The 16,371-nt window shown below is 38.6% G+C and overlaps 2 protein-coding genes across 4 annotated transcripts in view; one reads left to right on the top strand and one right to left on the bottom strand.

Moving 5' to 3' along the window:
* Positions 1-4,181, bottom strand: part of LOC111866160 (tumor suppressor candidate 2-like) — a 21,654-nt gene extending 17,473 nt beyond the window's left edge. Inside the window, exon 1 of one of the 3 annotated variants that reach the window (XM_033752140.1) lies at positions 3,329-4,181. In XM_033752140.1, coding sequence (XP_033608031.1) covers positions 3,329-3,462 — 134 coding nt within the window. In that variant the 5' untranslated portion in view covers positions 3,463-4,181. The remainder of the gene's footprint in view (positions 1-3,328) is intronic. The other 2 variants (XM_023854828.2, XM_023854827.1) reach the window with 2 other exon arrangements.
* Positions 4,182-4,264: 83 nt separating this feature from the next.
* The window catches only part of LOC111866159 (ankyrin repeat domain-containing protein 16), a 14,296-nt gene continuing 2,189 nt past the window's right edge, over positions 4,265-16,371 (top strand). Inside the window, exons 1-4 of the mRNA XM_023854825.2 lie at positions 4,265-4,672; positions 6,560-6,684; positions 9,293-9,556; positions 14,146-14,535. Of these exons, the coding sequence (XP_023710593.1) occupies positions 4,488-4,672; positions 6,560-6,684; positions 9,293-9,556; positions 14,146-14,535 (964 nt within the window). The 5' untranslated portion in view covers positions 4,265-4,487. The remainder of the gene's footprint in view (positions 4,673-6,559; positions 6,685-9,292; positions 9,557-14,145; positions 14,536-16,371) is intronic.

Here is a 16,371-nt window from a genome sequence, read left to right as displayed (position 1 = left end):
AATTAATCCAAAATAAAATAAGTTTTATTCTGAATTAGTTCAAGAACAAATAATGACAAAAATAATTTTGTGACATTTTAGGTTCTCACACCAGTGACTTAATTGCAGTCTTCTGGGGTATGATGTCATGTGGTCTATTAAATGTTTACTGATGTTTTGGAGAAATATGCTGCTTCCATTCTCAAGGTAGGAGAGTGCAATATCAGTAAATATTTGCCAGATTACATGGTGTCACATCCAGAAAATAGTGAAAATAAATTTATTTGTTTCTTGTGAAATTATATTATGGTCATAACAACCTTGCTGCACACTCCATGTCTAGTGAGGTAAGTTTGTATCTGAATTAGGAGCAGTGTGGTGTGAGGCACATTTTGCTACCTCCAAAGGAAGGTTAACATTGTGATAATTTAAATTTTATATGACCTCAAAATCATGGTTAAGGCATCAAGAAGTGTTTATCTTGTCAGGTTGAAATTGTCACATGCGCTAGATCCAGCTGGTATAAAACTCATCACCTTAGTTGTTGTTGTTGTTGTTGTTGTTATTATTATTATTTCTTCCTTATTCCATTACATCTATAGTAGGCTAAAGCCTTAGATACAGAATTGTGTCAATTTATCTTGCTAATACTATCAAGCAATTGTCAAAAAGACTTATATTATATGACAATGTTTGTTTACATCATAACACAATTACTCTGTAGCACAATACACTCAAAATTATCATTTAAGATAAAAGTTTTGTCAAAAGTAACAGAATATTTTGACCATATATCTTTAACAAATACAACATATAGAAACATTCAATTATAAGTATGGTTATGGTACATTCACGATGATTATCCATTTACTGTACTACTCAACATCTTATATATGTATATAGTTGTATAATCATTCATCCAGTGTATAAAAAGAATTCAAATAAAGATATTCCTTTAAATTGTTTTTAAACTTATTTATATCATTATAAGTTACTTTAATTTTATTAGGTAGTGCACTATAAATCCTTATGGCCATGTGAATTACCCAATTACCATATTTCTCCAAATTTACCTGGCTCATATGTATATCCATAGTATGTCTAGTATTTATTTCATAGTGATCTCTATTTGTATCAAATATTTCTCTCTTTTTTACTACAAACATCAGGAGAGAGTATATATACTGTGATCTTAAAGGAAATATATTTATATTCCTAAACAGTTCTCTGCATGACTCTCTGTAGCCACATCTTTCATTATTCTTATAACTCTCTTTTGTATCTTAAAAACTCTTTCTGCATGTGTTGAGTTACCCCAAAACATTACTCCATATGTCCTAACAGAATGGAAGTATGAATAATAAACACTTTTTAATGTTTTTACAGACACCATTTATTATCATATAACAAGCTGTATTTAATTTCTTTATTATCTCATCTATATGTCTATCCCAAGTTATATCATTTTGGATAGTCAGGCCAAGAAATTTTATGTGATTTGAATTAAATAAAACCATTCCTATGCCTCCCATTTCTCTAACCACATTATTTTTTACAGTGAAGTTTATGTAACGTGTTTTCATTATATTGACATTAAATTTCTTATAAACCAGTCATCCAGCATCCTATATATTTCATTTATTGTATTTTTAAGTTTTATTGGATTGTCTTGAGAGATTAAAACTGGCATCATCAGCAAATAGAATGTGAATACTCTTAGTCTCCAAAAGCTTGAAGTGAATGACAATAAAACAGTCTGTCGTGGAAAATTTGGCAGCTAAATTGTGCTTGACATGGAAAGACCCACTCATTAATTGCCAGAGAAAAGACAAGAGTATAGTGTGACAGCATGTCAGCAGAAATCTGTGGTAGAGTCTATTCATGTAAGCACATGTCTGATGCACTACCTATTGTATCTAGTGACATACACTCCACTTGTGGGAACACACACATGAAGGTAGCACAAACATGGATGCCACAAGTGGAAAACAGCATGGGACCAGAGAAAGAGTTTTGTCCTCAAACAGATGTATTTAGTGTGAACAACAGTAATGCAATAGCATTTAAATATATTTATTTAAGATCTAGTGCAGTGCAACAATTTCAAAAAGTGAACAGTTGCCTGATGATGGGAAATTCTATAGCGGTTTAAAGCAGAAAATTAATCTTTATTTTTGCCAAGTTTATAGTGGCTGCAAATGCTACAAGTGTCAAAGTACTTGATGTTTTAAAACAATATTGTAATCCTTCATATGTTGGATACAGTGCAAGTTCAAAGTAAACCTGGAACTTGCATTGGACTGAATGATAAAATGGTTACTACTGTTCAGGAAGAAGAGAAAGTTTGTGGTAATGAAGGAAAACTATTGCATAGTTTTGGAAATTGAGCAGTTTTCTCTTCAGGCTCAGAATATGACAGACACAAGATGGATGGGCGGGCGTTTGGGGTTTCGGCTGCTCAGACGGTAAGACAAGATTCTGTTTCAGGGTGACTTCTGGGCCTTGCTCACACCAGGAGATAGAGAACACTTAAAACACACACTTTACCAACACTGTTGCTCTTTATCGTAGATGTGAACTTGAATTACATATTACAAGGCTGTAGCCTTTGAATTTGTGTCCCAGACTGGGCCAACACTGATTTGACGTCCGGGAGGTTACTCCTGTTACTCCCTTTAGACAACCGACTCCTGTTACTCCCTTTAGATGGCTGACCCCTGTTTTATTCCCTTTAGATGACTGACTCCTCTGGAGAGGCAGACGTCTTGAAGTCAGGTGAAGTCGAAATGCTAGTGCAGTTGAAGGAAGAATTTCTCATATTATGTAAAAAGAGTGAAAAGTTTCAAATTCTGGTGGATTTTCTAAAGATCTTGTTATTTAGGAAAATTCAACAAGAGTACAAAGCTGCAAATTACACGATTCAGGCCTCCTTGAAATTAGTGGTTAAAATGAAGTTTTGTCAAGCGAAAATGTAAATCAGGCCATATGCTGTCTCCTGCAACAGCTGAAATGGTGGGGAGATTTCTTATCTCAGAAAGTCAGCAGAATCCTGCCAGGGACAAAAGGTTATTTTTCTTTCAACCCAGAGGGCGAGATGAATGATCTTCACAAATAACTGATATTGTGTAACCTAAAATAAATCTCACATTCACTGACAAGTATACATGGCCTTCGTGTTCGAGTTGTAAAGTTGCTCCCTGTTTGTTTACAACTTAAACTTCACAGGAGAATCCCACTTATTTAGAAAATGAATATTTTTCACGAAATACAAATCACATTAGATACGGTGATGTGTTAATACAGTAATACCTATATATATTCATGAAATAATATCTCCAACGAGACTTACCCCTTTCTTGAAATTACCAAGACCGGGCTGTTTGATTTCACAATGCTCCGAGGATGATCTGTACCCGTGCTATCGATTGTATTACTAAATGGAGATACAATTTTTTTCACAAATTTTGATCCGTTGTTACCCATTTGACAGTTGTTAATTGTTAATAAATATTGGAATTCAAACAAACTACATCTTAATGATGTGAATTCGATTTTGAGCCTATATTACGTAAAAACTGACACTAGCTTCTTTTCTTCGAAAATATACGCACATATTCTCATCACCAATGGACTACCAACACATAACAGCTGATTTGTTCCAGTACGTCCCAAGGAGAACTCAATTCTCCACCCTAACAAAAACCTAGCTCTTACAACATTATAATCTTGTAACATTTACCACGTAAATAAAATGCGAATTTTTACAACCTTTTAACATTAAGGTTGTTTACTATGCCCCTAAAAAGCACAGCAGAGATCTTCCGAGTAATGATTAAAACAGCTGATACTTTGAACCCTACGTCTGAAACACGTTCCAGTTAATTGATCTCTATGATTACATTTCCGAAAAGAAACGCAATATTGCAGAAATTTTGTATAAAGTGAAGTCGATGATTAGGCTCGTATATTTCGATACGTAATGTATGGAGGGTTATGGAGGTACTAGTTGGACCACGAAAGGAATGGAAATTCAATAATGTGGTGAATGCGTTATTTGGCTCGTGGTTTGTAGTGTCTGTAAAATAACTGGAATGGACCCTACAGATAACAGAACTGATAAGTCTGTGGGAACTGCGTACATTAAAGCAAATGTGACAACGCAAGTATAGTTGCTTGTCAACGGCTAGTAAACAGCGGTTGCTAGGCAAAACCTACAACAATACGGACAATGACATGTTTTTCATATGTCCGACTCTAGGTTATATAAGACACATTGAGCGCCAGATGGAGCTCGACACCAAGACTTATTGACTGATCGACCGTCAGTCGCAATGTGACTTTGACTTGGAAGTTTACAGTAATAGATTTCTACAGTTCTATAATTTTAGTTCAGTGTTTAAGGAGTTCAACTATTGTAATTATTATTCAAACTCAAGTTCGTCTGTGTATACTGTGCAACTGTAATAAATATTATAGAACAGTTCAACAAGTGGTTTCCTCTTTATATAATGACATCCCACAAGTCTTTTGTCGATGAAATATTTGCATGCAGCCTAAATGGGGATGTGGTACTGCTCCAGAGCGTGGTTAACCAGGGCATGGTTAATAATAAACACTGGATACACTGCAGATTGAAGTGCGGAGATAGTCCTCTTCACGTCGCTGCTCGTCGTGGTAATCTAGAGATCGTGAGGTGATATATGGGTTACGTAGTGCAATGGTTAAATAGTTATGCTGGTAGACTTATTCCGCAAATAATGACAGATCCTTAAAGATATGCATAACATGTGTTTTCGTAAGTAAAATATACCTGTTGTTTCCGCTGAGAATTAATTTTTGTCACACGCCGTATGAAATATCAAGTTTGCTTTCCTTTGTTTCTCACGGTTTATTCATAATTTACCCCACTAATCGATATAACGACCAGCGCAACTCACCAAACAGAGTCGTTGAGGGTCGCTTGTCAGTCTGGGAATTTCCCGCTGTGTAGAGAATTCCGTTCTAGGGTTAACCACTGACTAACCGGAACTACAAAACAGGGGACACATATTCTACTTTAAAAATGCATTGTAATAGGGTCCACTGTGCCTAGATCTCACAAACGGTTTCTTCCCCCACGTTTACAAACTAAAATATTGCACCATTATGATTTTTTTTTCAATTTTAATTTATTCTGTTGGTCCATAATGGTACAACCATTGGATATAGAAAAGTCAAAAATACAAGACAGTACGATATTAATAAATAATGATAAATAGATAAGACATGCAACCCTTAAAAGATTTTGTCAAAAATATAAAAATAATAAAACACTGTAAATACTGATACAATGATGTTGCTATTACCATCAGAAATATGTCTTATGCATAAAAATTTATAAAATAGAACATTGTAAATACTGACACAATGATGTTACTATTACAATAAAAATACTTATCAAGTTCTATTCATAAAAATTCATCCACGGTATAAAAAGAATGCTCATGCAAATACAAATACTGCCTTTTTAAAGCTTTTAATATCACATGCAAAGTCCTTAATGTCAGCTGGAAGATGGTTATATATCTTAACACCAGCGTATGTGGGACTTTTATGGAACATCCGTCAAGTGAGTCCTTGGAAAAAAAAAAAATAGAATTATTCCTGGTATTAAAATTATGAATTTCAGAATTTTGTCTAAACAGTGATTTATTGGTAACCATAAACAGAGCCAAGGAGAGTATGTACTGAGATGCTAGAGGTAGTATATTTAAAATTTTAAAAAATGTTCTGCAAGAATCCCTGGGTCTTGCTTCCATTAGTATTCTAACCATTCGCTTTTGGAGTTTGAAAATATTCGTACTGTGGGAAGAAGGTCCCCAGAAAATTAATCCGTATGTTATAAGTGACTGAAAATAAGCATGATAGATTATCTTTAAGGAATTTAAAGATAAGAAAGGTCTGATTGCTCTTGCAATATAACATGCTTTGATTAATTTGAAAGCCAAGATATTGGTGTGANTTACCGGTTCTCACGGTCTCTTTGCTTGCAGATTTCTAATATTTTTTCTTCTACCCTTAAGATGGAGGCGATACGTTCCTCCAAAACGTCGGTTAACACCACATATACATGGTGACAAATCCCAGAAGACTGCTTTCTTCAAGTAGTACCATTCATCATAATATAAAACTTATGAATTCAGGCGCAAAATTGTAAGATTTAACTGAATTACAGTTGGAAACTCATGATGACTTTCCGTAATTGTAATGTTCTGCATGAAAGTAGCTATCAGGGAGACTGTGAGATATGTCCAAGCTCTCTGGTATGTGGTTGTAATTCAGTGGAACTCTTCCTTAAACATTTGTTGCTGCACAGTGCACACTGTGGAAATGTTAGATGAACTGTACCAGTTGTCTACGTACAGCCAATAACCTCATTCAGGAGGTCATTCTGTCGTAGCAAAGCCACTGAGCATCAAAAGCTACTGTGCAAATAAGTATTAAATTTGACAAATTGTATTTTAGGATTCAGTCCATGGATTACTTCAGTTATGTGAAAGAACAGTATTTTTAATGTGGTGTCGCATGCAATGTCTTTCAGGTACTTGATAGAGAAATGGGATGGAGAACATTTGATAAATGTATACAATAACTTGGGGAAGACAGCTCTTCACGAAGCGGCACAGAACTGTTGTCATAGAACAGTAAATTATCTGCTTCAGCATGGTATGTCTCACTTTTAGAACATGTTTGCCATAGGACATACATCTTAAGTCTTAATTTGTATGCCATCAGTGGCATTTACTTTAATACTGAATGTTATTCATATGTAGTGTGTTCAAAAAGTACTGAACCTTTGGTCGGCAGAAATACATTTATTGATTTGGAGGTACAAAACCCTAATCCCCTTCAAAGTAGTCTCCTTGGTAATGCACACACTTCTCCCAGTGCTTCCACCATTGTTGGAAACACTTCTGGAACGTGTCTTTTGGAATGGTGATCAGCCGGGCCGTCGCATTCCACATGATGTCTCCTTTTGACTCAAATCGGGTTCCTTTCAGTGGCATTTTCAGCTTGGGAAATAGCCAAAAGTCACACGGAGCCATGTTGGGGGTGTAGGGAACCTGATGAACCACAGGGATGTTGTATTCGGCGACGAAAGTCTGAATCAGATGCGGTCAAAATTGAACGTACCGATCCAATGTTTACCCCTATCTCGTTTGCAAGTTCTCGGACTGTGATACGACGGTCCTCCATGACCAAAGTCCGTACTTGCTCAATGACATTCTCATTTCGGCTTCATGAGAGTCTGCCTGAACGCGGGTCGCTGTCCACTGATGTGCGGCCATCTTTGAAGCGGTTGTACCACTCCTTTATCTGTGAGTTGCTCATGGCATCGTCCCCGAAAGCCTATTGAATCTTGCGAATGGTTTCCACTTGGGTATCGCCGAGCTTTTGGCAAAATTTTATGCATTATCGCTGCTCATGTTGTTCCGTCATTTTACACCTTACTGGAATCCGACAAGCGCTCACTACACATCCTCACTCATAGGCCAACTGCCAGCGACATGCTTTCTGCGGGCAGGAAAAAATTCACGACTGCGCATGAATTTCCCCTCCACATCTCCACCGAAGGGAGCCTCCCGCGCTTCATTGGTTTACGCGGGAAAAAAGGAGGCTCGATACTTTTTGAACACACCACGTATATTTTACAAAAAGAAAAAAAAATGGTTGGTTAAGTGATAACATGTGCCACATCTATCTTAGGTGCATGTGATTCAAATAATGTCTCACATGATTGAGATTTTTCCCATTCATTTGAGGCACATGCTGGGATGATGCCTTAGAACAGGCCATGATCATTACATCCCCCATCTTTTCCAATTCACTGCTGATGGATCAGTGTGCAAAGTGTGGTATCTCGTAAAGTATCGAATCGTAAGAAACTGCAATTAAATGTTCAGACAAGATAATTTGAGGATGAGTATATAGAGTGTGGTAAGTCATAAAGTAGGGAATCATAAAGGAGTGCAATTAAATTTTCAAACAAAATCTATGATACCTTTATAGAAATAAAATCAGAACACTACATTTACATATCTAATGCTGCATTAAGTAACTAAATCATGCATTTTGGCACTAATTTCGCCAACACACGGCAGTCACTCAGTCACTCGGTCGGTATAGTTTGCTTGTGGACTCAAGCCATGGAGTTTATTTGTTGATTTTAATAGTCATATAAACATCAGCATACATACTTCAATTTTGTAAGAGTTTTTCATTGTTGAGGTGATCTTGAACAGTGTCATGGTATACATCTTAGACTGAACTAGCTGTAGGAGGCTTCCTCTGAAAGTTTTGAGAGCAGGAGAAACAAATTAGAGGAGATGCTTTCTCCATCTTCAAAAGTGAAGTGAACAGAGTTGAGAAAGTGACAGTATATAGAGGTGGGGTGAAAGAAAGGGATTTGAGAGATCAGGATAGAACCCAAAAAGGGCAGCTACTTTAGGACAGAAGAGTACTCTTGTTTGGGATATAACTCTCTGTAGCCTGTCGAAAGTCAACTGATGTTTCGGAGGAACATATCGCCTCCATCTTCAGGGTCAAAAATATGCCACGAAATATATCAGCATGTAAACAGGTGGCAAGCAGCAAGCTTGAAGATCACCTCAATAATGAAGAAAATGTCTTATGAAATTGTATATATGATGTTTAGGTGACTAATAAAATAAATATAGTGATATAATTATCTTAGGGCAGAATGCATTATGTTGAGATTTTTTGGCAGCCACTTCTGTTCCCAGCTGAGTGCTAACCGAAGAGATGTTTGTATTAGGCTCAGACATTCTTGAAAAATCCTTCATATGCCTTTCACAGGAGGCTAGGGTGTAATGTTTCAAGTTGAATCTGTTCTGAAAAGAACTTCATAGGGGAATGTAAACTTCATATGGAGGTGCCAGAATGAATGTAGAACAGACAGCATATCCAGCATCTGCTGTAATCTGGGTAAGCATAAACTATATAGACACACGCTAGGTTTGTCAGTTCAGCTGAGATTGCACTATTAATCCATATCCCTATGACCCGACTACACAGGAATGTAGTCATTGTTCACACATGACTAGCTGTGATTTCTAGTTAACATCAATTGAATGTTTAGACTGCACAATTGTTTGGGAAACTGTTGACTATCTGAGAACAAGTTTAAAAGCTCTTTGAGTAGCTCTTTCCAGTTATGCTTCAGATCATGGGAATTTAACACATAATGTACATGTATGTTCTGAATCTTGCACAAGACTTACTGATAATTGTATTTCACATTTTCTTTTGCTAGGAGCAGATGTAAATCAGATAAAGAGAAGCGATTGGACACCTTTGATGCTTGCTAGCACCAAATTAGGGTCCATGGCACTCCAGACTGTACATGTGTTACTTAATCATGAAGCAGATCCATATATTGTGAATAAGGATGGTTGGACTGCTCTCCACATTGCTTGCAAAATTGGCCACTGTGATATTGTGAAACTCTTGATAGAAAATTTTCCAGCATTGGTCAACATACATTCCACCAATGGTCGATATCCCCTCCACACTGCATGTAAGTACTGCACATTTCCTTTTACTTCATTTCCTTTAATTTTATAAGTGTTACTTACATTATAGGCCTGTGGGATTGTGGGTACTCCAATATACAACCACTTCGGAACGTTTCTGGGCCCTGAAAAGGGCCGTTTGTTCCACCGCGGTAGATAGAGTTTCACGGCCGTTCGGCTGGTCTGTCTGGCCGGTGATGTAGGGCTGCGTGCGCCGGTAGAAATAGATGTTGGCTGCAGTGTGTTGGCTAATGTTGCGGCAGCTGAGTTAGTTGTCTGGTCGCAGTGCGGCAGTTGCCGGAGGTTACCTCGTCGCAGAGCGTAGTTGCTGGAAGACATCTGGTCACGGAGCGTGGTAGTGACAGCAGCTGCGCCAGTTGCCCGGTGTGTTGGGCATGACCACCGGAGAGCCGAGGCAGCCGTCCCTGACGCAGTGAAGAGATGATGACCGATCACTCTGGACTAAGTGTGATGGCTGACTGGCTGATGTGGTCACTGATGATTGCTGGGTTGGAGCTGCGCCTTTTATACCAAACTTGGTGGCGGAGCTTAGACTTGTAGTTGCTATTGTGAGCACTTACTGGCTAGCGCACATGATGGTTATGAGTGAGCTGGACAGCGAGTGCTTATATAAATATAAGTGGTGGCAGCAATGTGATTGGTTAGTGCGCGTGATGGTGAAAAGTGAGATGGACAGCGGGTGCTGTATAAATATGAGAGCTGACAGCAATGTGCTATTGACTTAGGAGTGAGCATTGTCTGTTGATCGGCGAAACAGCGTGATAGTATGTGGGATGTTCCCACAGGCCATTGTATGTGTGCATGTGTACGCGTGCACACGCACACACACACACACACACTTGTACTAATAAATTGTCACTGGATGCTACTCCACATTGATACTGTAATGTGTTAGTGACTAGACAGAGGGTTTGAATTTAGTAATTGGATTTACTGAACTCATATAAATCATAACTTCAAGTAACTATACTGCTCTTGCTACTTCATGCATCCAACTTTTCACTACAGCACACACTAAGTCCCCCAAGTTTTTCTTCAGTAGCTGTTGCTATGTTACAGCTGCCAGCAACATAGACTGTCAGCTTCCAAGTTCACATCCTTACCAGCTGGTGACTGTCTCACATCTGACAGCTTCAGTTGGCCAGTTAAATTGCTGCTGTCCTTTGCCAGCACAGTCATTCCTGGCTTCAGTCTTCTTGAGATGCATGACCAAAATTTTTGTTCTCTTGTAGACTTGTACTTGTTTCAAAATGGGGCCTCCTCTCTCCTTATAGGTGCTACATTTGTTGCACAGTAGTTTCAGCATGGTGTGTAGGTCACTATGAATTTTGTGCACCCTTTGTAACTGCACTATACTAAATAATATTTATGCAAGATAATACAGTTTTTTTTTGTCAATGTAGGGGCTTGTGCAGCAGATTATGCCTTGACTTATGTAACTACTCTGAAACTGCAGTTGAGTTCCAGGTGTCACAGGGGCATCATTTATATATAAACTGTACTGTATTATGGGAACGATGAAACCTTGAGCCACCCCTGCCACTATTTTTCTTGGTGTACAAAATTTGCTCTAATCATCGTTTACCACTCTTGGCCCAATGTTGCTGGTCGCCACCTCTTTTCTATAACTGCTACACTCCTTACTTTTGGTGCCAGCTCTCTCTCTCTCTAACTGCTCTTCTCTTCCCACCTTTGGGAGCGACTTCTTTCTAACCATTCCCTCTCACCTGTTGGTATGTCAAGTTTGCAGGTTCCTGCTGCATCCTTCTTATCCACCTCTTCTTCTCCTCCTTGTTGTTATTGTGAATATTGGTAGTTTACGGGATACGGGTTACAGTGAGGGATCGTTGCCAGTAAGCTTATTGTAATGGCCCACTATTCAGGAAGAAAGGGGGGAAAGAACCTGAACTACAGGTGATCTGTAATAGTTTAGCATCAGGGTAATGAGATTCAGTCTGAGGGGTATCAATGCCTCACTCTAACGGGGAGACAAAAGTGACTAACGGTATGCACTACACAACGCTGGCTGAGGAGCACTTTTAATATCTCAGTCCATAACACTGATTATTATACTAATTACAAGAGTAGCAGTATCACTTAACAGTCCTACTGGCGATGCTCCAGCGAGATTCAGACTTTAAGAACCTTACTTTAGTGTGATTGGTGACTGTTCTAGTAGCACACTTCAAAATGATTTTACTTTCAACTTAAACACTTAAAAAACTTAGAATTACACTAATTTTTGCTGCTGGATCCTGGCGAGTTATTCAGCGACTGCCTTAGCAGACTGATTCTGCTTTGAGGCAAGAAGTCTTCACAGCTTCAGTTCCACCTCCAAGTCACTACCCTAATTTTGTTGACTGGAACAGTGTGAATTTTGGGAGTTTACTCTAATTCTCACTCCTCCAATCATCATCTTGTTTCAAGGGACTCTCACCCTTGATGACCTAACACACCTTTTGACAGTCGATTGATAAATTCTACTAGTAGCGTGCGCTCTGGGCCTTCCCACTTTTGATGTATGGTGTCCAAAACCTGTCAAGTATAACTTTACCAAAGGATCTCACCAGTCAACTTTCAAACTGAATTTCCTGGAAAACACTGCGGGGTGCTTCCTGCCTTTCTTTTTTGTAGCAGTGAAGCAGGCCATATTCCTGAAATCAAGAAATGAGCTAAGTCACCCTTGAATATTCCTTACTACATCCCAAGCGTAATTACTATAATTAAAAAGAATCTTAATTACAAATAAAGTTGGTGGTGTTAGTGGTATGGCTACATTGCCTTCTACCATGATGCTATTTTTTTTTCTGTCAGTGAGAAATGAAGCAGTTAGCTTAACAAGACTTGATGAAAATTCAGATTCTGCCTTTGGGTAAAATGTAAAGAAGTGGAGACTTTTCTCAGTGAGGAACTTTAATATGGTGTTGTTCACCATACTTTTAGTTGTGATCCATGTTCCAGTTGCATTGTTCTGGAAGAACTCCCTGCTCACAGTACTTCCTAGTTATCTCTGGAGACTAATTAAGTTGGCCTCTGTCAATGTCAAAGTCAAAGACTGACGGTCAGTCAGTCAGCAAATCTTGGTGTCGAGCACCATTTGGGGCTCATGACCAGATATTTATTACTGTTTAACAGTCACAGTCTTGTTTTTGTGGGGCGCCCTCTCTGACAAGAGGACAGGTCTGTCTTTTGTATATGCTGCTGGTCATTGCCAGCACAGTCTTTCTCAGGTCCAAGTCCCTTGGGACTCACGACCACATTTTACTGTCTCAGAGTTGAGATTTCCCGTTTTGTCACCTCCTACAACCCACAGGGTCACGGTGGAGGTATTCAACCCTGCCTCCACACAGGGGGACACTGCAACAAAAGTCAAAGTCACATTGCGACTGACGATCAGTCAGTCAGTAAGTCTTGGTTCTGAGCATCATATGGGGCTCATGACCAGATATTTATTACTGAGTTGGCCTCTGCTCTTAATATCCTCGTTATATAGCCTCAGATCAGACCACACAGAAAACACCATCTCCAACAGTTCTTATGTTGTAGCATGTTTATTCATTGCATAGCGATGGCTCACTTGTTTGTTGGTGTAACAGCATGTTTACTGTGCCATTGCCTAACAACAGATGATGTCTCTTGTTAAGCAATTCAATCATGTCATAATATTTTTTATTTTCATACCATCAGCAGTACTGTATGATTTTTCTTTTTAAATTCGCTTAGTGGGGGGTGGAGTCCAACTGGGTCCACTCGGCATGGTGGCCACTAATGGGCCTATTGTAGCCTGCCCCGGGTGATTATGATGATGGAGTACTCAGAGAAAACCTGCCCCAGCGCCACTTTGTCCACCACAAACCCCACTTGACCAGACCTGGGATCGAACCTGGGCCACCGCGGTAGGAAGCCAGCGACTAACCACTTGAGCTATGGTGCTGCCACTGTACTGTATTATAGATGTGTTAATTTCTGAGACTGGATTGTAGGACCCCAAAATTTTGTATGGTGAGAATGTCACTTTTGTTACATTTAGTTTTATGTAGATTATGGAACAGCACAGTAACTGCATTATTTTAGTAACTTATGCACCATTATATTGTGGTAATAAATTACTTTATACATTCCAACAAATTTGGAGGAAGAAAATGTCATTTTGGAAAGCACTTTCTTCTGGGATGTAATGCTGTGTAGTCTGGTAGAAGTTCACTGACATTTCAAATGTACATACTCCCTCAATTTTTAAGGTAAACCGTAAGCCAAACAAGAAACCAGCAAGCAGTAAGCACAGCTCTTCTTCTTGCTGGTTGATTGCTTTGGCTTACTCTTCAGTCTTAAAGATGGAGGCAGTACATTCCTCCAAAATGTTGTCAGTCTTGTACCAGACTACCTGGCATTACATCCCAGGAAACTGTACTCATCATAGTCACTGCTGTGAGAACCTCAAATCCGACACAATTTTAATTTTGTGCGCCTAATATTTAAGATTTGTAATTTTGTTGTGTACTTTATCTGCTGAAAATGTACAAAATATAATAGTTACACATGGTCACTTTTATTGAAATGTATTTTGTTTCAGCACTTAATGGTCATGGTAGTATTGTCTCTCTTCTCCTCAAGTACAACAGTTCTGCTGTGTCTGCTCGTGACTTGTGTGGCGTCACACCATTGATGGATTCTTGTCAGGGAAACCATGACAGTGTTGCACTGGTGCTATTGAAGTGTGGTGCTTCTGTCACTGAATCTGATAACATGGGATTAACTTGTCTACATGTGGCAGCTCAGACTGGAAGTTGCAAGGTGATTCGGATGCTGATTGAAGACTTTAATATTGATGTAAATTTAGTGGCTTCGAAATCAAAATTCACGCCACTCCACTGTGCAGCCAGTACCGGGCAACTTGAGGCAGTAAGGATGCTGTTACTGCAGGGTGCAGACTCTAAACTGAAGGATGGTCATGGGCGTCAAGGTATGTATGATACAAATGCATATGTGAAAGTCCACACACACTAGCCAGCACAACACCCAAAACCTAAAAGCATCCAGAATATACACATCTCTGCAATGACAGTATGCAACATCAACAAGAACTGGAATGCAGTAAAGGAGAACACAGAAAAATTGCATAATATATTAATCATACATTCTACTATAGTACCTGGTACCCAGTTTGTTTTTAAGAACTAGGAACTAGAAAACTTTAGAAAACTTTTAGAACTTTCATATTTTATATGTTTTGTGCACAATGAATTTATACAGTGCAATGGAGCAGTCTGAGGATCATCATGCCTGATGATGGCCTCCTACAGCCAAAACATGTTATAAAATACATATGAATCGCAGATTAAAGTGTTTAACCAATAATAAAAAAACGTTATATGTACAATACAGTATATATCAAGTGAATTCATATTTCATCAGCCTTGACTTTGAACATCTGACCTTGAATTGGTATATATACAGTAATGTCCATTTCTGCTTAAACCATTTTAGGAGCACTGATTCAGTCCTCTCATATCTACAAGTTTATAACTTTTTTTCTGTTTCGCTGAGTAGGTACACATTGCTGAAGTACTTGTTCACCAAAATATTGTTTAGCATTGACATTGGTATGCTCAGTTGTTCCTCAACCTTTGTGTACATCACATGTGGTTGAGCATCCACCTTCTTAATGACCTCCAATTTCTCAAAATTTATGACACTGTATTCCGTATTGAGGGGGTGGGTTTCCCCATGCACTTAGACCGGTTAGTGATCCATTGTGTGTCCCCCTTTAATTTCTACTGTCTCCATACCCTACCGGTACTGGTGCTTACTATCAGCCCCTTTCTGCCAGCAAGGTTCCAACCTCCTCTGGCAGTGGTATCTAATAGTCCCTTTCTGTCAGAGAGGTCTCCCCTCCTCTGGCAGTGGTACCTAATACTTCCCCCATCTACCGGAGGAATTGGAAACTACTTGGGCGGGAAATGTTGCCTAATTTTGCTCAGAGGTCTCCTAGAGACATGATGTTCTTTTACGTGCCGTAAATCTATGACACAGGACCCATGGCTTAAAGTCCCTCCCGGAGACTTGTTCCCTGAATTTTTCCACCCTTAAAAATTCGACGACCTCCGCTGGGTATTTCAACCCGCGTACTACGAGTAATGAGGTGGGAACGTTGCCTCTAGACTACGGAGGCCGCTTTATGACACTGTAAGTTTTATATTTGATTTTGTAGCCATATATGCATCTGCATATAATACACAAGTCAGTTTCCTTTCACACAACCTCACAAAATTCATCACACATGTTCACAGTATAAAATCTTGCACACAAAGAACACACTATCAGCTAGACAGGGATAACTTTACCTCTACTAAGTGCTGTTAAGCACTGCAATATATTTATTTCAGCATCAGTTTTGTTAGTCATTCTCTTTTGTACATGTGTAATGTAATCCAACAAAAACTTCTTAAATGGGTATAATGTTCAGTATGTGTCTTTAGAATTGCTCTTCTTAGGTGGGATATTTTTTTGTATGAGGAAAGTTTTATATATGGATAAATACCGTCTTAAGTGCAACAAATTTTATTATAGTTTTTACTTCTTTTCCTCCACACTACATGTTTCGGCCCTAAACGGCCATCATCAGGTGTGTATCACTCACGTAGCTGTTACACTGCTTGTTAAAATTTAAAATTACCAGTCTTTCTAATTGTATAAAATCTTTGTTTATCTACACGCGTCGATTTGATTTTTAAATTAGCACTTTTTAAAACTTAATTCAAGTTAAAATGTCTATAAGATCTCTATTCTTTCTTTTTCA

The sequence above is a fragment of the Cryptotermes secundus genome, unplaced genomic scaffold (genome assembly GCF_002891405.2).
Source record: "Cryptotermes secundus unplaced genomic scaffold, Csec_1.0 scaffold599, whole genome shotgun sequence".
NCBI lineage: Eukaryota > Metazoa > Arthropoda > Insecta > Blattodea > Kalotermitidae > Cryptotermes > Cryptotermes secundus.
This window is presented reverse-complemented; position numbering and strand designations above follow the sequence as displayed.